Source organism: Quercus robur, chromosome 4 (genome assembly GCF_932294415.1).
Source record: "Quercus robur chromosome 4, dhQueRobu3.1, whole genome shotgun sequence".
Classification (NCBI taxonomy): Eukaryota; Viridiplantae; Streptophyta; class Magnoliopsida; order Fagales; family Fagaceae; genus Quercus; species Quercus robur.
In genome coordinates, this window is record NC_065537.1 from 63,743,340 (window position 1) to 63,766,848 (window position 23,509).

The window sequence follows — 23,509 nt, forward strand, 5'->3', positions numbered from 1 at the left end:
GTTTGGAGTAAAGTAGACAATTTGTGTATACTCATTAGAGTTTAGAAAGATTATGCTCATTAGAAAAAAAATATTAGGAAGATAACGAGTTCTTGTTAATCTAATTGTGTATGTATATGTTTTGAATTTATCTAGATTGATTTATAAATACCATAGTTTGGCCCCCCAAGCCAAAATTCCTCTCTCCGCCACTAGGTATCTAGGTGAATTTGTTTTGGTGCTTTGAGGGGCCTTGCCTGCTGCTCAATTTTTTTTTTCTAAACGAGATTCTGTTCTAGACTTCTGGGTTTTAGTTTTAGAGTAACTAAAACAACGTGACTTTAGTTGTTTACTATGGTTGCCAGGGTTTTTTTTTTTTTTTTTTTAATCCAACTTTTTTTTTTCTTTTTAACCAAACAAAAAATATTTATAATTATTTTACATCTTATGTACCAAATACTTATCCTGAAAAACATAAATATTTTCTATCCTCACTTTTAGTTTTATGTCTCTTCTCAACATTTTGTATCATTTCACTTTTTTATTTTCTCAACTAATTAAATTCTATTTTTTTAATAATAATAAATCGATAGTTACAATGAGATAAAATTTGAATTCTAACAAGTTAAAAATTCTATGAAAAAAATAACAATTAAATTATAAAACTATGAGAAATAGTGTAGCAAATTACTGATATGTTGGCAACAACACCACTCCATAACTACAAATCTGTTTCTTAGTCAAAACTTAAAAGCCAAAAAAGGATCTCTCCCTACAGTAAATTTTTTTTTTTTTTCATTTTTATTCTTACTACAAATGAGATTACAGAATGCCATTCGGTGCCATTGTCAATAGCAATGTAATACCACTTTTAAGGGTTAAGATTAAACTGGAAAGTTCACTTTGAATCAAAAAACTTTATTAAATTTGTAATTTTTATCTTTCTATTTTTTTTACCTTAAATCTTTTACTTTTCACACTAAAATGGTAATTTTAGTTGCAATTATTGCATAATGCTAATTATTGAACCATCCAAATCCCAAAATGCCTAGGGGCCGAAACCATTTCTATTATGACAAAAGACCCATTTAAATATAGCAGAGATGGGACACAACGCAGCCCAAGAAGTCACATTATGGGCCAAAAAAATTATCTTGCCAAGAGACAAAACAAGAAGAGTCCAGCAAAAATCTAGCTTTTAAAGTAACATGGATGCTTCTTTTGCCACCAACAAAATAGTGTGTGCTTCATCCCTGTTTGCCAATCCTCTAACATGAGAGTTGGTCCAATAATGGCAAATGGGCATTTAAAAATGAGATGCTCTAGGGTCTCTAGCTCTATCTTGTATTGTGGACAAACATCATCGTCTACTTGAAACTTGATAGAAGAAAATATATCTCATGTGTCCGATGCATACAAAACTTTTGCCCTTGTAGAAAGGGTGACTTTAGACGAGAGAATTGCTAGAAATTGCTTAGTATTACAAGATTAGACTATGACTCCTATTTCTAAATTCAAGCATCCCAATTAATGTTCATTATTGCTTCAAATATTTACGATTAGTAAAAAACAATGTTACCAAAGGAACTATAACAACTTCTCTAATTGCTACATAGTAATGACACGAGATGTGTGCATCAAATATGCCCTTACATAAAGATACTACAAATAGTCTACATGTCTCTTATTTTTAATCTTCTTATTATACCACCAAAGCCTTTCTCAAAGCAAGGAAATGTCAAGCTTTCCTCACTCGGAGAGTAACTCCATGTTCAGGTACAAAACTTGGATAGAATGAGAGATAAAATCACCTTCAGTCCTGTTATGGCAAAGTAGGGACAAAATCAGACAAAATTTACATATATACATCGGACTAAATTTACAACTAATCATACAGACAAAATCCCCTAATACCCTCAGTGTTTCACAAACAAACCAAAAAAAAAAAACACAAAACAAAATAAACAAAAAAGGTAAAAAAGTTAACATACAAATAGCATGATAATATTTTTTAGAGACATTGGTGATTGTGTGATGCTAGCATATTACAAACCAAACAATCATACACTCAAAATTATCAAATACCTGACTAAATTGATGTTCACCAAGTTGCTCCTTGATATGAAGATTTTGTCCAGAGGCAAATACAGTAACAACCACATGCCTGGCGTGAATAGAACCAGCAGCTATGTGCCTCACAAATATTCAGTAATTAGTAGGCTACTATCAACATGCCTTGCCACATTTAGTTTGGTGCAAAACTAGGACAAAACCTTATAAATCAAAACTCCAGAGAATGATCCTACCGAAGACCATAAGCCAACTGAATAATCACATCATTATCGAAGCTTTCTTGAAAAGCAAATTACTGGTTATGACGTGTTCATGCTGGAGAATTCACAAGAATTCTAATTCCAAAATCAATATTAAAAGGGTTAATCTCAGCCATAATACTCAGCCACATGGCAGCATCAGGTGGCTCTTCCAATCTTTCACAACACTGCAAATGAGGTGAGTTGGTAAACTACCTTGTTCTATTTGAAAATACGCTTCAGGTCACAATTCACCGCACCTTAAAAACCAATCCCTTTAGTTTGAGTGATTGGTGATATAAGAAGCTAAAGAGTGCAGCACCAAGCCTCGGTGAATATTCTACAAACATCTTCAACAACTTTTTCTGAAATTTCCATAATCACAAAATCCATGTGACATGTATTTCTTTATGTACATTAGAACTGCAGTGAGTGGCGGGATCAGTGGTACTTGTTTACCAAAACATACATACAAACATCAAAGATTGTTCATAAGCTTTTATAACTGTATGCTGTTGGGAGGAGAAGCAGGTCCAAAGGAATTTTGAGGTCTAGTCACAAATGGATGATCCAATAGCTGAGTTGCTGTAGGCCGATCATTTGGGTTAACTTGTAGGCATTTGAGGATGAAATCTCGGGCATCTCTTGACAAGGAATCAGGAACTAGAGGAGGTTTACCCTTGCCAATCGTAAACAATGCTTGCACGCCTTCCAAGGGAGAGTATGGATGTTGACGCGTTAACATCTCCAGCACAGTGCATCCAAGGCTCCATATATCAGCTGCAAGCCCGTAGGGACGGTTTTTTAAATTAACAACCTCAGGTGCCATCCAGAATGGAGTCCCTATGCAAGACTTAATATCATTCAATTTGGTTACCTTTGCTAAGGACCCAAAATCTGCAAGTTTTACAGATCCACTTGCATCCACCAATATATTAGAACATTTGATGTCCCTGTGGATCACTTTCTTATCATGAAGATACTTCAATCCATTCAAAATCTGTCTTGTGTAAGCAGAGACTTGAGAATCCCTCAAGCGATACTTTTGATAAAGACTGGCAAGTGACCCTTTTGTTACGAGCTCAAGGAAGATATAAATCCTACTTCCATCCTTTTCCGTGCCAAGATACTGAACTATATTCTCATGTTCAAATTGCTTTAAAAGTGAAATCTCCTGCTCAAGGTAGGAAACGCTCTGCTTGCCCTGGCTTCCTTGATCCAGGAATGAAACCTCCTTTACAGCAAAAAAGAAGCCATCCTCAGTGTAGCCCTCATAGACGGTTCCGAAAGAGCCACTTCCAAGAAGCTCACCCTTTTGCCACGAACTAATACTCCGTCTCAATTTCCCTCTCGGCGAAAAACTATACACTGGAATCACATTCGTTGCGCGAACAATCCCGATATCATTCTCATTCTCGTTCTGCTTCTTATCCTCTTCTTCCGAAAAAACCGAAGAAGAAGAAGAAGAGCTTGTCGTTTCAGCGTACCCTCCCAAACGCGTAGTGTTAGGTGCTACGACTTCGTCTTCAAGTGGAGCAGAGGACTTCAAAAGCTCCCAAGTTGAGGTGGAATCAACCGCCACCGACCGCCCCGCCACAGGCGGAGGAGCGAGGACCGGCGGCCGAGCTCCTTTGATTCCTTGACTAGGTCCCGCAGTGACAGAACCCACCCTAACCCTAACCTCATCGAGCTTTACCGGTTGAGCCGGTTTGAGCCGCGAAGGAGTAGGAGTAGAAGTAGAAGAAGCGAGATTGTTGCGGAGGCGAGTGGCGAGGTCGGATTTGGAGCGGTGGGCTTCCCAATCAGCGGTGGGGATAGAGAAGTCGTCGATCCCGGAAAGGCCCAAAGAGCGACAAATGAAGTCGAATTCGCCATATGTGCCTTCGAATCTGAAGCTCTTTTGGTTGTGAAAAAATGGAGGAAGGTCGAGAGAGCAACTTCGATGGCCGCCTATAGACGACAAGTCTTCGTCGCCGGCGGCGATGTCGAACGAGGAAGAAGGACTTAAAGAAGAAGAGGTGGAAGTGGTGGTGGACGAGGCCTCGTATTCGATGTTCTCTAAGGCGTAGTTTCGCTTTTGCTTTGCGTCCATTTCAATTGGTTGCCTCTGCTTACCTGTATAATTACTTTCTTCTCCAAATTTACATAATAATTTATTTGCCGTAATGCATCTTCCAGGTTCCTCTGATTCCTCACGGATAATTTCTCGATCCATTTTTTGTAGTAAATCATAAGGACTGTAGTTGAACAAAGAAAAAGAGAAAATAAATCAAACGTCAATAAGTAACATTTAATTGGAAAACAAAGAGATCATCAAGACTCAAGAAGAGTATAAAACAAAATAGAAATGACCATCCGGCGAACATGCGGCAAAATTTGCCAAATAGTAGATTTTTAGAAAAAATTTTGCTACAGATCATGCGGATGAAACATTTTAGTTAGTTGGACTGTGTTTTGAAAATTGAGTTTAACAAACTCGAGTTCCAACCTATTCTCTCTTTAGATGAAGTCTGACATGGACAAAAAATAAAAAAGGTGGAACTCGAGTTCCATTTGTACAGAACTCGAGTTTCCTAAACTCGAGTTCTATGTGAAAAAACTTGGAACTTGAGTTTTAGAAACTCGAGTTCCATTTAAAAAAAAAAAAAAAACAGTATAACTAACTAATTAGTTTCCTCCACATGCTTTTTTACTAATATTTTTCTAAAAATATGCTTTTCTGCAAATTTTTACGTGAACATGCTGAACATGGAATTGCTACCATAAAAATATTTCTCTAGGACAATAGGTGATGATTAACTGCTGTTGTTTCTCGTCTTTTTGGGTGATTATGAAGGTATTACTAATTAAATTCTCTTACATCATTTCACTTTTTGAATACTAAAATTCTGTTTACACAGATCACAGTTTTAGCAAGTGTTCTTGACCATACATACATTCATCTACTTGGATGCTTTTTTCTTGGCAATTCTACAATTAGCAATGCATTATTCTCACAACAAAACTCAGGAGCATGGCATCTGCAATCAATTGTTGAATTTTGATGATTTTCCCCTTCAGGATTTTTTTATTTTTTTGGAGAATGTCCCCCTCAGGAATTTTGATATTGTTTATATGCGGTAAGTAGTCAAATTTAACACATAAGGACAATGATGTGTACAAACAGTATATATTTTAATTTTTAATACAATCAAAACTGAAACGAAAAATTAATTAAGTATTACGGTCAGAACAAGCAAAAAAAGATTCTCATTAAAAGAAGATCAGAAGTTTTACCCTTTCTCTAAATGCTCTCCAGAGATTTTGGTCAGTTCTTTTGAAGTGTCCACCTTCTCTTGGTTCTCCTGGAAACGTTTTACGTGTTAGGAATTTAAACTAATGCCTAAAACCAATGAGACGTGAAAACAGAGATTAAAAAAAATGTGTAAATAAATAATTACATACACAGATTTACGTGGTTAAGCAATGTGCCTATGTCTATGGAGCTGCAAAGATTTTCACTATGTCAAAGAAAATACAACAGTGACATTACAAATTTCAATTTATCAAACCCTAATTCTGAAGCAACATTATTTATATCCTAAACAACGGCATAGCTAAAAATGGGTCAAGCCTCCATTCTATAGACTAAACCTCACATTATCTCCCATTTAAAACTATAATATTTCCAAGTTGAGTCAGGTTATTAATCGAATCAAAACAAAACTAGAATCCACATATCACAACACATTTATTTTTTTGGGTAGAAAATGGGCAACACTCTTATCCCTCCCTCCATGCATTAAACACAAATTCTCCCAAGCACTACGTGAAAAACTTTGAAGAAAATGATGATCGCCATCCTTCCCATCCTCGATTTCTCAATTGCATCCAAGAGTATCTTAGAAATGGGCTCTCCCATCATAGCTTCTTTATTGTCCTTGAAGGGGATAAGCTCGTGATCTTTCAAAGGTATAATATAGATAGTCGGTAACATTATTGTAGGTGTCTTCACCTCAAAAATTGAGGAAAATGTCATATTATGGATGTTGGTGCTTGCTATTTGGTTGTTTATAATCAAGCAATTGTGATCACATATTGGAATTTATTTTTAATTAATCTATAAACCGCTACAAAATTAATTTGGATTTGTCAAATTATCAATTCTCCCAAAAACTTAAAATATTAGGAGATAGTGAATTTATTCATTTAATCTAACAATCCCCCTTCAAATTACTGATAAATGTGAAGTATGGTGGACACAAGAGATTGAACCCAAAACCTCTTTCTCTAATATCATGTTAAATTACCGATTCTCTCAAAAACTTAAGCTATTAGGAGATGATGAATTTATTCATTTAACCTAACAGGGCTAAAAAACTGGTTCTTTCAATATTTTTGGGGTTGAACCATCTTAATGTGCTGGTTATTTAATAAATGAATAAATAAATCAGAAGCATATGTCAGCATCAATTTCATATATCCTAAACAATCAAGTGAAATGTATTTTGTCTAATGAATGAGAGTGAGAGTGAGAGAGGGAGGGAGATGACTTACCAGCAGGTCACTTTGGCCAAGTTGAATCTCAGTTTCATCATTAGTCTCCGGTTGTTCAATTAGCCTTGGAAATATTTTAACTTCAAAGTCAATATTATTATTAGAAAAGATTTTTCTTTGAAGTCCTTTATCAACATGGTATTGTTCATTTATTTTTTTTTGATCCTCTTGTTGTTTACAAACAAGCTGTCGATTCTCTGAAATCAATTTGTTGCAGTATTTTAGTTCTTGCTCAAACTGCACTTGATCGTGCTGGTACAAAAGTTGTAACGCACAATTCTGCACTATCACGCCTAACCAATCACTCTCAAATGAGGCCTCAATGTGGCTGCAGTGTCGCAACATATTCTTAAATGGCTTTCCTGGTACGTAGCATATCCAAATGAATTCACCTAGATTAAGTAACCACGTGATTTCTTCTTTATTGGTGGAGAAAGCAATTTTCTGATTATCAACATTAGCCATACTTGTTTGGCATTGACAATATAGGAAGTGAGATTTTCCTGATGCCAGATTGCTAAAGATGATGTTTGGATCCCCATTGATGGAGAAAGAAGCATACAGAACAAGTCCCATCCAATTACTATCGTGGTACAAATTTGAGGGTAGGTCAATTGTCACTGAGTGTCCATGATTCGGATGACTAAACCAGTCTTGAATTTTACTTGGAGGGAAACAAAAATTATACAAAGTGGATGGATGAAAGTCCTACAAAAGAGTAATACCGCATAATTAGAGAGAGAGCTAATCATATTTGTTTAGTGTTGAATATAATATTATATAATCCTTGTTTGGTGGCATGTTTTGTACGAACAAATCCGTATAAATGCACTTAGCAAAACCAATAGTTCATATAAATGTTAAAGGTATTGCCAATTTTACTATAAAATTCTTACAAACTTAGGTGACAAATCTGACGATAGCGAGTCATGGCTGAACCACTCTGAGATTTCACTTTGAAGAATACATTGATCGAAAATACTATGATTGTTATAACGGTCCTGCAAGACATATCAGAAATGATAATCAAGCTTGACTAAGTTTGTGTGATGGTAACATAGTTATGAGCCCTATAAACATGTTGACCAAGAAAATTTTACCCACAACAGAAAGGATACTACCAAGGGTGGCATTGCTGTTACTGAAACCACATCATTAATTAGAAGACAATAGATTAAATTTGTGTTTAGAAAGACTTAAGTTGTCAATAAATGAGGCTCAAAAGTCATAAATGTTCCTTGTCATATTCTAGTTTGAAATCAAAGATCAATAATGAAATTTATTACTAATTAAAGAAAGTTTATATTGCCAAGAGTCTTGTAGCTCAACTTATTGGTACTTTTCGGTGTTTCCATGGAAGCATCCAAGATTCAAATCTCCCCTATTCCAACTATCAAATTATCAAAATTCTAAAAAATAGTGTAGTTGGAGAAAAGTATATATAATTGAAGATTTATTATTATGGAATTTAGGATTCGTGTCAATAACATAATAAGTAAATTAGCTTTAATTACTTTTTGTGTTGTATTTAAAAATCAGTGATGCTAGAGTCTTCAAATTGATGTATCTCCCATCCTAAAAAAGTAATTTAATTTTATAACATTATTGAGGTGGCACCATTGATCAATCACATTCATTAATACATAGTTTGTAGGCCTTTTTGTTAAAATATTTGTAGTAGTTTTAATATTTTTCTTTGATTAGTGAAATATCAATTTATAAAATTTATGTGATAAAATTTATAATATCTCTAACATCATCAAAAGCATATTTCAAGGAACATATGGTATTAGGTCTTATAAAATTTTGAGAAAAACTTGTTACACACACCATTACACACATGAAAAAGCAAAGTACGATTTCCACAACTAGGAAATTGTTTCAATTGCTTTTTTGCATATGTAAAAGTGTGTGTATTAACGTTCCTGTAATAAACATTATTCTAAAATTTAATATGGATCATGAAGTGGGAAGCCAATCTCAATGGAATAAGATCAGGTTTGTGTTAGAGAAAGAAACCAACACCTTTACGTTAATGTTTTTTGCACTATTTTAGTATAGAAATCTTACCAAGGCGGCAGTTTTGTAGAATTGCTCATAAGAATAGTGACCAGAAGTTCCCCTAGAGCCGTCACTGCCACTGAATTGATCAGGATGATAAAAGGGAAATCTTTCATACGATGTGAAAGGACCATCGTGTGAGGTTATGCATTGTACCATTATACGAGTAAATTCCAATTTTTGCCGGTATACAAGATCGACCCCGCACTTTAGCGCCGACACATCCGAATTATCGCTCACAAATGAGAATTCAACCGAAGTGCATCGACTCCATTTGGGTGAAAGAAACCCAGATGGAATGAATGATACCCAAAGGAATGCCCGTTGGTGTAATGATATTATTACGTCCTCTTCACTGATGCCATATAATGGATTCATACAACCCAAGTTGGTCTTCAAATGACAAACGATGATAAAAGAAAATCCTGAATCTTTCATATGAACGGAAATAGGATGCTTTTGAAACGAGAAAACAGCACAAAATGCAAATCCCATCCACTCAGGATTGTCATACAAATTTAGAGGTAGCTGAATTGTTACTGATGAGGATCTAGCAATATTTTCAGATTTGAACCACCCTGGGATTTCACTTTGAGGCAAACATTGATTGAAAGTACCAGGGCCCTCGTAGCGGTCCTGGAAAACATATCAAAAATGTTAATCAATTATGAGTCAATTTGTATCAAGAAACATTTGGTTTGTCAGTATATGAGGCTCTCATAAACGTTGCTTCTCGTATTCTAGTTTAAATCCAAGTTCAATGCAGAAATTTATTGTTTATAACAAGGAAAATTAATATATATATAAATATATATATACCCCATGTTAGTTTTATAATTTAGGACACAACAATTTTTAAAGGTCATTTAGAAATAATTAAAAGATAGAAATGTATTAAATTTGTAGAAATTTTTTAAATGTATTAAATTAAAATTAAAGGCCACAATTAATTTAGTAATCAACTGAAATTAAAATAAATGTATTAAATATGTAAATATTAGTAAAAATGACTAAAATATCTTTAAAAAATAGAAACAAACTTTCAAATAAATTTTCATGATAATATATCGTTAATAATTAATAACAAAACATAAATAAGCATAAATTTTTTATAATAATCCTCCATCAAAATTTTTTTAAAATAATTTTATAATAATCCTTTTCTTTGATTTAATTTTTTTAAATTCACTTTAAAAATAAATCCTTAATACTTAAACTACAAGTAGATTTTACAAATAAAATAAATTTACTAATATTTAATATATTGAGAGAGAGGTGATATAATAAATCGAAACACTATTAATCTCCATTAAAAAAAATACTAAAAATCATGTAAAATTAAAATAAATATAATAATGCTTTCCTTTTTCTTTTTTCATTATAAAAACCAACAACTCTAACCGGTCTGTTGGTTACTATACCAAACATTGTTCTTGATTAAGGGGTCTCAGGTTCAAAATTCACGACCCCATATCTCAATTATTAGAAACCCTTGACCCAATTGAACCATAATTATTTTTCATTAAAGCCTTGACCAAATTGAACCAGCATACCGTTTTGACAGTTTTTTTATTCGACCACTGGTTCAGGAGGTTCTTTTCAGATTATTTAAATATCTGGTTCTCTCACATATAAAAATAGCATCATCAATTCTCAATTAATCTGATCAGACCAACTAGTTCGGTTTGGGTTTGAAGACCATAGTTGTGGGGATTTGTAGCCAATTAGGGGTGGGTCATGGTGGTGCCAAGATATTTGTGTGTTTTTTCTCTTTTTTCTCGGTTTTGAAAGCTAGATTTTCTTATGGGTATAAAACATGAAAAAGGATTTTCTTTTTTTCTTTTTTTTTTTTCTTTTTTTTTTAATTTATTTCAAGAGTTTTGGCTTGACCTGCAACAATGCTTCATTAGTTTGGTCAAGTTGGTCAAATTTTGCTCTCAGTTTAAGTAAGCCAAATTAATTCAACATGAAAAATAAATAACTAAAAACTAAAGATAGAGAACTTAGAAGTCAGCATTTAGGCCTACTTAGAGTTAGCACCAAATATTAGAAACCTACACTTACAATTTGCTGGAGTGTACCAGACCATGAGGCATTTTCCATAGAAATTTTATTCATTAATATAAACCTCCTAGTAGGAGTACGAGACTTTGGTTATATATATAGACTTCTAAATCCTAATAAACCTGGGAAATAAAATATAATAACTTAATAAACTACCAGGATCTAAAGAATATATATATATACACACACATATATATAGACCAATAAAAAGATAATTGAATTACAAAAAAAAAATAAAACTAAACTAGTTTTCTTTTTAAGCCTCCCACATCATTGAGTCAATAGTCTTTAGATTGTTCTTTTTTTCTCTTTTTTTGACAACTATAATATTTAAAATGTAAGCATAAAAGACCAAATTGTAGTTATTTATTTTAAGCATAGGTTTTTATGTGTGCACTTGAACCCACAAAAGACAAATGATTTAATAAAAGTCTCGAGTTAATTTAATCTAGAATCATTAATTCTTAGAGACATGAAAATTTTCAATTTTTTTCTCAACTAGTTTTTTTTTTTTTTTTTTTTTTTTTTTTTTGAGAGAGAGAGAGAGAGAGTTTTCACAACTAGTTAGTTGCCCATGCAATGCACAAATAATTTTGTGATATTTTATGTAAGACAGTTTTGAAGACTGTTGTACATATATTATTAAAAAAAAGTTAACTAAATTAGAGTAAAGAAACATATACATTTTGAGATATCAAAAATGTTTTTTTTGAAGCTGAGATATCAAAAATTAGTTTAGTAGCTTCACTGCACATTTGTAGCCTTCTCAAGGTAAGATTAATTTTAAAAAAAAAAAATCATGAAACAAAAAATAAATGCAAGAGTAACAAGATCATAAAAATCATCTAATTTGTGTTGTGATCACATTGCATACCATGAAATAAAAGTATACCCAACTCTTTCGACATCTTCTCCTCATCAATAGTGCGATATTAAGAAATAGTGTGAGCAAGTGCATATGAATGTGACTTATAGTTGATTTAAAACCATGGTAAAATATGGCTTTACGATTCACACCAAATTAATATTTTCTCTACTTATATACTCAAGACAAAAACTATTCAATCAAATAACCCAAGCCTAAATCATATTTAAGCTCCTAATTTAAAAGGAAAAAAAAAATTACCCATTGGGATTTCATTGGCCTGATGGTGGTGGGAGACCAGTATAACAAAGGTGACGGCTCCTCATATTCCTCTCTCTTTCTCTTAAAAATGATCTTTCAATCTTAGGTCTTTTATTTTGGTAATAGTGAAACAGTGCATTTCATTTAACAATCTACAACATTTTCACGTCTTTCTCTCTTTCATTAGGTCTTATCTAGTTAGTTATTACTATTAATTCTTAATTATTATTTTTTTTTCTTTTGTTTTTAATACTAAAATGGTGGGTATACTTAAAGACATTAAGAAGAGAGAAATGTGTGTCGTAAGCTCAGGAAATTAATAAAAGATTAATAAGATAATGGTAAAAATACGTTAATATGAACTTTAGGATAATAGTAAAAAAAATTTAATGAAACGAGGTAAAAAAATGCTAAATACAAAATTAGAATGCCATATGACAGAACTTCATGCACTCCTATATGAGATCTCTGCTTATATATATATATATATATATATATATTGAATCTCAAGTTTTTTATTTTGGTAATAGTGAAACAATGCGTTTCATTTAACAATTCATAACATTTTCATATCTCTCTATCTCTCCTTGGGGCCTTATTTGGTTAGATATTACTATTAGTCCTTAATTAGAATTTTTTTAATTTTTTTTCTTTTGTTTTAATACTAAAATGATGAGTATGCTAAATGACATGAAGAAAAGAGAAAGGTGTGTTGTAAACTCAAGAAATGAACGAGAGACTAATAAAATAATGGTAAAAATACATTAACGTGAATTTTTGGGTAACAGTAAAAAAACTAAATAAAAAGAGGATAAAAAAAAAACTAAATACAAAATTAGAGAGCCACATAGCAAGACCTCGTGCATTGAGAGAGAGAGAGAGAGAGAGAGAAACCTGCAAATGTGGCCTATGTTTTAACCAACATTCAAGGCTGCTTGATATCTTGCCTAAATAAAGAGACCCTTGACTTGAACTTTTTGAAGTGCCTGCAGCTATTACTTTTTTTGAGGTGCCTGCAGCCATTACTTGATTTGAAAATATTGTTTCTCGTGAAGTACACTCCCCTTGTATAGTTTCATTACTTGGTAGAAGCTCTGTCACGGGGGTAGGCCTCCTGGAAGCATCCAAAAACATATCTATGATTTGACTAACAAATTTCATATCTATTGCATCGAAGTGTGGTAACAAAACACTTGTTGAAATCCTGCTTGTCAGGGGCGCCCAATATTATTTGGAGCCTTCTTAAGGCAAAAAATTTATTCAGAACTTATAATATGTGAATATTAATTAAATAAAATTATTTAATATTAATTAAATCAAAGTTAATTTGATACATTAAATACATAATTTAATAAATAATACCAATTAAACTAATGTTAATTTCATGTAGAGAATTAAATATCATAGTTGAAACATAAATATTAATAAAAATATATTACGGTTAGGATTTCAATTAGGTTAAGGTTCTATTGGTCTTATACATTGAGAGTCTAAATAAAAATGAGAAAGGAAAATGCACTTAAAAGTATTATAAAATGTTCACAATATGATATAACATTGACTCTCATTGATGAAATTCATCGATCTAACTAATGAATGTTTAAATCACTTTTTTTGTCTTTAGTAACATGGCAATTTGTAAGCCATAAATAAAATTTGTAGTATTCTCAACATTACTAATAAAAAAAAAAGCATAACCTTTAAATATATATATATATATATATATTATTTTATAAAAATTTGGACTTTTAACCCTTGGAAGCATAACCTCGGAGGATTTTTTTTTTTTTTTTGGGAAGGGGCTTCAGGCCTAGGCCTTGGGCCGGCCCTAGCAATTGTAATTGAAACCATCATTTTTCATCTGAATTGTATACAAAGCAAATATAGTGAAACCCAACCACCTTGAATGATCATGCAAATCTGCAGGTAACTGCGTTTTTATGGCGGGCCCATTTTGATAAGCAAACCAGCGTGGTGGAGACGCAATCTGAGGAAAGATATAATCAGACAGATGGTTTCGTGCCCAATCCACCTGTAAAATTCAGAAATATATAGCCTTCAAATGTTCAATGGATGAAAGAACAAAACACGTACAAAAATAGTAAGCTTAAAGATAAATTTTTTTCGCAATTGCTAGTTGGCGTAGGCTTTACATGTGTGAGTGGAAGTCTCATGCAAAGAAAAATAAGGAAATGCTAAGATTTACTACACCTACACATGTGAGTGGAAGTCTCACGCAAAGAAAAATAAGAAAATGCTAAGATTTACCACATAAAGCTTGCAAATTGATATGGTAATAAATATGATCAAACGATCTAGGTTTCAACCAATCATAAATAAATATTTGAATATATATCTAAAAGCTAAAAAGTAGCGTTTAATATTGCTACACTCCTGTTGAGTTACATTAGCGCCATATTATCAACCTATTTTCAATATTTTTTCTTTCCTTTTTAATTATTTATTCTCTTTATTAATTTCCCACTTTACAATTACACGTTCTCTAACATTTACTTACTTTTATCTTTTTATCTCTCCATTACTCTATACTTTAACCTTATGGTTTGTCCATCCTTCATTTTCCTTTTATTTTGACTTTTCTTCTTTCCCTTTTTTTTTACTATAAAAATTTGTTATTTTCTCTTCCATTCAATTCATATTTTTTTCGCACAAAAAGGTGAATACTCTCTCTCTCTCTCTCTCTCTCTCTCTCTCTCTCTCTCTCTCTCTCTCTCTCTCTCTCTCTCTCTCTCTCTCTCTCTCTCTCTCTCTCTCTCTATATATATATATATATATAGTCTTTCTCTTGATGGATTTTTAATTCTTTATTACACCTCTAATTTAAATTAATGAATTTTTATGTTTAATCTACTATAGGTTGATATGATTGGTTTATATTTTAATTTTTTATCTGTTTTGATTTTATTTCTTTTGTTTGTTACAGGTTATCCTATGAAATTACAAAATGATTCAATGTTATTCTAATACATAGCATGACTTGAATAATTTGGTGTTTATAACTATACATTTTCTTTTGAATACTCTTCTACTCATCTTCTTTTATATAATTTTGTTATTTGTCTCATATTCTCTTCCAAAAAAAAAGGTGATTATTCTCTCTCTCTCTCTCTCTCTCTCTCCATAACAAACTATACAAAAGTTTGAATATTATAGATCACTTGAAAAAAGAATAATATTTCTATCTTTTATCACCAAAAAAAAATAATAATAATATCAATCAAATTAATGCAACTAAGTTTTTCAAAAAGGCTAAAAATAATATAATGATACATTTGCAGAGATGGAGAGATGAAAAATAATTTTAAAAATAATATCTCCAGTATGTTTTGGAGAATAAATCATACATTATACCACGTTATAAAATAGTTATATATTCTCATGCATCGCTTGGGTCTGCAACTAGTTGTTACAATTAGTAACATGTCTATTTGGAGACTCAAAATAGTAAAATTTGTAGTGCCTATAACACTACTCAAAAGATAAATAAATTGAGGATTTTTTTTATGGAATAAGTTGAGGAATTAATATTACATAATATATTGGACTCAAACTCATAATTTTATGCTTTGGCTAAAGTGGAGTCCTTATATATATTATATTTACTCCTAATTAAAGTCCCTAAAAAAATATAGGAAGAGATATGATAACAATTTTGAATTTAGTGACAGACTGATAAAGAGGAACAGACCTGATACAATCTTGAAAGCTGTGAGTGTGAGTGTGAGTTAAGCTCTCCACGGAGGTCATTAGGACTCCCAACAATTTTTTGGCCTAAGTTCTGTAGAAATTCTCCCATATCTTGCTTATATAGAATACGTGCACCACACATATTAATCTCAATATCCGGGCTGTCGGTTCCAATGAAAGGGGTAAAGCAACTCCCTCCGTCTAAATGTTTTCTAAACCTCGCATGCGATATATATAGCCAAAGTCCAAATGAACCAACATATGTTTCCTTAGGAACCTTGAAAGCTATAAGATCTCCATATTTGTCCAAAAGACAATAAAACTCATGAAAGTATTTTGTATCCTCTCCAGGAGAAACGTCGTTCGAATGTGCTGGAACTACAAAAATGACACATAGAGCGATTCCTTTCCAATTTTTATTACTAAAGAGATTTGAAGGTAGTGGGATTGGTCCAAATGACCCAAACCTCTGATGCTTGAACCACTCTGGAATTTCATTTTGAGGTAAAACATGGCAAAAGCCTTCCATTTGATGAATTTGATCCTGTAAAATATTAAAAACAACTGTAAAAGATGCTCATGCGTGTGTGTGACAAGTGAGAGAAAGAGATACCTTCACGTATCTTTGCCATAATAGGTGTATGTCTAGCAAAGAAACCTCAACAATTGTGCCATCTTCATCCTCGGCCAAGCCAAGGCAAGTAATAATAGTGAATCCTGCTACACCCAAAGTCCATACAACAACTTGATTTGAATAATTTTCAAGCGCAGTACATCCTTGTACTGAAACTAACCTTGTACTTAATGGAACATTTGGCAATGATTTAAGCTTGCTACAATAATCCAAGAAAAGAATTTTGAGCTTTGAAAGTCGAGAAGTGTAATCGGGCAAGCATATAAAATTATTTTTGCTCAAATTCAAATACTCTATTGACAACAAGCAGCTAGGGTCATCAGGGAGTGCCAACAGATTGCAATCACTTAGACTTAGAGTTACCAAAGTGCTTAATTTTGAAAACGAATTAGACAACAACAGGTTGATGGGCCCTGGTTCAGGATGCCGGGCATTGTGGAAACAATATGTTGACAAAGCAGTTGTAGCAAATATAGGAATTCTGAGATAGGTGTATCGCCATGCTAGGAAAGATAGAAAAAGAAATAAAATTAGTCGTGGAAAAGTGCGGGTGGCACCAATTGAGGATCCAATAGGAGAGAGCCCAAGCAAATGCCCTGCTTTTGGTGGTTGACACTTACATCCTGATAGAGTGAGAATTCCAAGCGATGTCAAACTATGAATGTCACTCGGAAAACTCTTAAGGTTTTTGCAGTCTTGAAGATTCAATAAGGTCAGGCCAGTTAGACGCCCGATTGTTGGTGGTAGTTCTTCAATGGCAGTCCCATCCAAATAAAGCTTCAACAAGCTTCTCATGTTTCTCCCAATACGGGGAAATTTCTTAAATCTTGAACAGCCAGATAGAATTAAAGTTTTAAGAGATTCCAAATTGAGCTCAGATGGAAGGTTCTCAAGACATTTACAATATTTTAGATTTAATAGAATAAGTCTTTTAAGACCTCCAACAGAAGGGTGCAACTCATGCAATCTTGTACAACCTTGGAAATTCAGCCTCTCAATATTTGAGAATCCAGTGAAGTCAGGAGTTCGGGTTAAGTTTTGGGAGTCACTCAAGTCAATGAGCTTTAGCTTTCCCAACTTCTGTGATGAAAAATTAAGTAGGGATAAAAAAAAATTAAGCATTCAAGAACTTAAACTTTATAAAAATAAAAAATAAAGAAAAGAAAAAACAGCAAAAGTGAAAATCTTACACTAAATTCACTTGGAAGTTGCTGAAGACAACTGCGATGCATAATGAGCTCAACAAGTTCGCCAGGCTGAAAACTATTAGGCAATGATTCCAAAGGATAATCATGCCATTCCAACCAACATAACTCATTAGAAAGATAACTGAGGCAAGAAAGGCGCACCTTACAAATTTTGAGCAATCTTAGTTTATTCATCTTTGAGAATGATTCAGCATTCAATTCTTCTTCATCATCTGGAGGCAATCTTAATAGCATGCCTTCTATATGTTTTGTTCCCTGGTAAACAAAAATAGTAAGATTAGTATACCGCTAGATAAAGCAAAAACTTGCATGAATATATTGTAGAATTATATACTTCTCTAAATTTATGTCTATATAATAATCCACTTACAGTATTGTTCTTTAATACATCAAGGACGTCATCACAATGCCACAACCTACTACGTTCTCCAGCTTCATCTGATGCCTCACTAACAATTTCCCAACCCATTTGTTGTAATAAATTATGCATCCACAATTTTTCCCCCACTACAAGAGTAATTAGAGATTTGTCGATGAGATTTTTTATTGGATTAATGCCTGAGAAGTAAGATTCTAGTATATCAGCAATGCGATTCTTCTCCTCCCCTTGGAAGAAACATGCAATATCTAAAAATAGTTTTTTCTCATCTGCCCCCAATCCATCAAAAGCAATTCTAAGTTTCTTAGTAGTTTTTTCATGGGGTATTGCTCTTATTAGCTGATTCAGAGCACTTTCCCATTCATTTTTTGTTCTAGTATACAAATAGGAACCCAAAACTTTAAGAACCAAAGGAATTCTCTGAGCATACTCAACAAAATTGTTGCAATATTCCAAGAAATCATTCTCACAATGAGGTTTGTGGAAGGCATTCAGACTAAAAAGTTGTAGAGCTTCGACTTCATTTAGTCCTCTAGCCTTATATACAATTTTAATTTCATAACTTGCCAACAAATCTCTGTCTTCAGTAGTTACAATGATTCTACTTCCTTTGCCAAACAAATCACGCTTCCCTACTAATGTTTCTAATTGACTTCTTTCACTCACATCATCAACAACAATAAGAACCTTTTTGTTATGCAGTATATCGCTGATAACTTGCATTCCCTTATGCACATCCTTTACCCTTAATCCCCCTTTTCCTATATCACAAAGGAGTCGTTCTTGTAAAGTCTTTAAACCATGTGCTTTAGATTCCTCTCTAACATTTTCGAGAAAACTAGAAGCTTCAAATTGTTTAAGAATCTTATCAAAAACAGCTCGTGCAAGAGTTGTCTTGCCCATACCACTCTTCTCACATATTCCAATAAAGTGAACATCAGTTGATTCCAGATCTAAATATGAAATCATTTCCTCAACACGAGAGCTTATTCCCACAAGACCATCTTCAGTATCATTTGAACGTTTCTCATTCAATTTCAAATCTATCCATTCAACAATGTTTTGGATAAAGTTTGCCTCAGGCACCCTATAAAAAAAATATTACAAAAATCTTTGTGTCAAAACAAACTAATTGGAGATGTAGCATGCAAATGTTGATGTTTTGCTTGTTCATCTCATAAAAGAGAGAGCTCTAAAATTGAACTAAACTACACAGTCGAGCTCAATTTGCTTGTCGAAATCCTAGTGCATGGAAGTAGATTATTAGTTCTCAGAACAGAAAACATGGCTTTTCATGTAAACTTGAAGCAGCAACTATTGTACTATTCAACATAGATGTTCTTTTTATTTTTTAAACCAAAAAAAAAAAAAAAAACTGCAATTTAATTGAAATTCTGATTTGGCTATTTGAAACCTAAATTTCAACAACTAGAAAATCTCAAATGCCATGTCATTTAGTACACAATCTGTTGACAATTTCTTTTCAAAACAAAAAAAGAATAAAACAAAAAGAAGAAGAATACAATCCGGGTGGAGCTTGTGTCCAGTGGCCAGCGCCACTGGACACGTTGCAATGCGGACAGATGTCCAAAACTAGACACATGTCCGTATCCTAACAGGTCTAATGGCTGCTGGCCACTGGACACATGCCAGACCCATACAATCCATACTATTGAGTATTGACCGAAGCGAAAATCATCTTCATTTCAAGATCCTAAGTAGAAGCCCATAAAACTTGTTGAAACCGGGCTTGAATGGCTGCCCAAAGTACACATGATGTAGCAATTAGCATCACATATTGGGCCACAATTTATTCTTAAGTGAATGAAGGAATTTAACAAGGTTGCATTAGGATACTTGAATTTGAATTTAGATCTGGATTTTAAATCAATGGATTTAGAATGTCTTGATTCCATATTTATATTCTATACATAAGAGTATTTTAAATTCTAGATTCTTAAATCTATTGTTTGGATGCTTTAATAACCTATAAATTGGATTTGAAATCCTCTCTTTCAAAATGACCAAATACTTTCATAATCTCCTAAATCTCACCTAAAACATTAAAATTAGTGAAATACTCTCAAAACCTCAAGAATGACAAAAGTGTCCCAAAAATATCCCAAATCTATAAAAATAACCAAATAACCTTGAAACCCTACAAAATACCTTTGAAAAATTTTTAAATAACAAAAATCCTAGGGAAAAAATCTCAAATGACCGAAATACTTCTAAAACTTTCAAAATAGCCAAAACACCTGTTAACCTATAAAATGACCAAAAATAACATTGGAACCTCCAATATGATTAAAATGTCCAAAAATAAATAAATCCTTACAAAATCCAAATTTATCGAAAATTGAACCTAAAATGGCCAAATTGACCTTGAAATTAAACCTCCAAAATGATCAAAATTTCCAATGGGATTGAAATAAAAATAAAACTACCAAGATGATAACACCCCACCACCCTCCCCCACCCACTGACCCTCAAGGAAAAAAACATCAAATGACCAAAATTCTAAATCTTCAAAATGTTGTATATGACAATTATTGGTTTACATTACACTATTCATATAGTGTGTGTGTGTTTCTTTGTTCCTACACACACCACATTGTATGTCTTTTTTTTTTTTTTTTATCCACTAAAACTACTCTCTCTCTCTCTCTCTCTCTCTCTCTCTCTCTCTCTATATATATATATATATATATATATATATTTCTCCCTAGTTTTCCAACTAAACATATACATTTTTTTGAAAATATATAATTCAATAGTTTCAATGAATAAGGGGATTTGAATCATGGACATTTTCATTACAAATATTAAGAGGTACTAGTTGAACTATAAGACTCGTAGCTGCACGTATATTTTTAGTGACCACTTTAAAATTTTATTTTATTTTTTTCAATAATTCAATAGTTACAACAAAGTTAGTGGAAGAATTTTTAAATGTAGTTCTACTGTCTAGTTACAAGACTTTTGATGACAACCTAAACTAAATCTTGAAATTTAAATTAGTGACAACCTTTTTCTTAATTTTGCAATAGTATGTATGTAGTGCTGTTTATAAAACTACACATAATTCATGCTTTTGTGGTATTAAAGATATTAACCTTTTAACATCTACATTTAAAGTAATTAAGTAATGCAGTCAAAACAGGCAAAAAAAAAAAAAAAAACTCATCAGAAGCAAATCAATAAGCGTTACCCATCCTTCAAATGCCTTCCAGAGAGACTGGCCACATTTGTTAAAGCAGTTTTCCACTTCTGCACCTTTGTTGGGTTCTCCTCGAAACGCTTTTCATGTTTTGCAAAGGCCTCTGCAAAAGTGTTCTTCTGATGTCGCACGTCAGTAGGTTCCACATAGTAGAAAATGGGCAACACTCTCAATATTATCCCTCTATCCCTGCATTCAACAATCTTTGCAAGTTCTTCCAAACACCATGTGGAAGATGCATAATTTTTAGAGAAAATGATGACCGCAACCGTCGATTTCTCGATTGCTTCCAAGAGTTCCAGCGAAATGGGCTTTCCCATCTCAAGTTCTTTATCGTCCCTGAAGGCAATAATCCTTTTATATTCCAAAGCACGATATAGATGGTCGGTAAACGTACAACGGGTGTCTTCTCCTCTAAAACTGAGGAAAACGTCATATTTCGGTTGGGGTTTAGAAAAAGCAGAGGTAATAGGGGATGGGACAGTTTGAATGCTGGTGGATGCCATTGGTAAGTACTTACAACATGGCTTGTTTGAGTTTAGATTCTATATATGACAGACAATGTCATGTCTTCAAACGGATTTGCAAGAAGCAAGCAAAGTACATCTTTTAGAACAAGAAGAGAAATCAAAGAAACCATTGAGCAGCTTGTATGCTAGGGGAAGCCATAGCACACCTACTAGCTAAGCTTCTTTGAGTTAAGATTCTAAGACATATACCAGGCGGCGAGTTAGAGTTGAGATTCTAAGACAGAATGTCATGTATTCAAAAGGAGTTGGCAAGAAGTAAGTAAACTAGACAAACAAAAGATATCAAAGAGACGACGAAATGCTAATATAAGCCACTGCACACCCACCATCATTCCCTCCGTAAAATTAGAGTCTTGGAATTGTTTATTTAGTTAAAATCGAAAATTTTTTGCTAAAAAATGATAAGAACATTTCCAATGGCTTCTTTAAAGCCAATTTTAGAGAGAAAACATCCCAAAAACCGACTCCAATAGCTTCTTCATCTCATTTTTTAGACTTAGAATGGCTACAGTGTTTCTCTATCTCAACGGTTACAAGCTAAAACATACCACAATCAAAACAAAAACACAAAAGCCAATCGAAAGATTTGAAACACAAAAACAATCTTTCTCATAAGCCTAATGAAATCTGAACAACAAAATAAAACTAATCAAACCAGAACAAAAAAATAAAACATGTAGAACGCCCATCTCCACTTTTCTGCCGGGACTCGATGATCTATGTGTGTATGAGAGAGAATTTGTTTGTGTGAGATAGAGAGGGAGAGCTTCTTGAATGCTCTGAGTAGACGAAGTGCTAGAGAAGAAAAAAAAAGAACAGAGAAAATAGAGCTCCAGACGAAGTGCTAGAAAAGAAAAGTGAAGATAGAGATAAGGGAAAGGTGTGGAGGAGAAAAAAAAGGATGAAAAAAAAAAGTGTGGATGAAAAAATAAAATAAAGAATAAGAATATAAAATTAAGAAATATCATTAAAATATTTTTATAATAACTGGGAGGTTATTACTGTTACTATTCTTTACGTATTTTAATTTTCAACTCCCTAAATTATATTTCATCCTACTTTGGTAGTTACAGAGAGAGAGAGAGAGAGAAGAAAAAGAAGAAAGGAAATACAAGTGAAGTACCATATTCATTTCTCCACTGCTGTAAATGTGGGAAGAGAGTGGAAGGCCGGTAATGAGTAATAGCATCAGGGCGGAAATACTCCTTTGTAGCAGTAGTTTTTGGTGTTGAATGAACTTGGAGTTGAATTCTCTTCATTTCAGGGATGTTCCCAAAGAAGAAAGAAGGAGAAGGTCCCCTTATACCTTGCCCTTGAAGTTTTGCTCTGAGAAGTTTTGGTTTCAAAACCAAAAGGTTATAGAGTTGCATTAACAACACTATAAACCCTCCTATAACCACTGATACAGTGATCTTCGCCATTAGAATTGGGTTTGCTTCCATTTTTCTGCTTCTTCTGCTTCTTTTCTCACTAGACTTCCATCAAAACTAGGACCCTCTAGATTCTCTGTGTACTGTTTTCACTCACGTGATGTATGTTAGCCGATTTTTTATTTTTCTTTTGACCTTCAGCATTTCCAAGAGAGAGAATAGTGGTAAGAACTATGCTTCCGAAAATTTAAAATGAAAAAACCAAAACCTCAAGAACTTTCTCTCTCCTATGGATTGTAGGAGAGAGAAAGTTTCTCTCTCTCCCTCAGTAGGAGCTTTTTCCCTCTTGCCTAGTACAAGTCTTCTCTCCCTCTTTCACTAG

At 33.1% G+C, this 23,509-nt stretch overlaps 1 protein-coding gene across 7 annotated transcripts; it reads right to left on the reverse strand.

The window, feature by feature from the left end:
• Positions 1–1,552: 1,552 nt before the first annotated feature.
• Positions 1,553–22,625, reverse strand: LOC126723302 (uncharacterized). Of its 7 annotated transcripts, XM_050426647.1 has the most exons (14): positions 21,219–22,625; positions 17,999–19,094; positions 17,611–17,883; positions 16,400–17,500; positions 15,788–16,330; positions 13,977–14,110; positions 13,143–13,192; positions 12,973–13,076; positions 8,898–9,524; positions 7,724–7,828; positions 6,828–7,535; positions 5,568–5,635; positions 2,065–4,528; positions 1,553–1,798 (listed from the first exon to the last, which is right to left on the reverse strand). In XM_050426647.1, exons 1-13 carry the CDS (start codon positions 21,731–21,733, stop codon positions 2,791–2,793), a joined length of 7,062 nt encoding a protein of 2,353 aa, XP_050282604.1. In that variant the 5' UTR covers positions 21,734–22,625; the 3' UTR covers positions 1,553–1,798; positions 2,065–2,790. The 7 variants fall into 7 exon arrangements, with proteins under 7 accessions (XP_050282604.1, XP_050282601.1, XP_050282603.1 ...); XM_050426644.1 differs by having other exon boundaries at positions 12,973–13,192; positions 16,400–17,497; XM_050426646.1 differs by having other exon boundaries at positions 12,973–13,192; positions 13,980–14,065.
• Between the last annotated feature and the right edge of the window lie 884 nt (positions 22,626–23,509).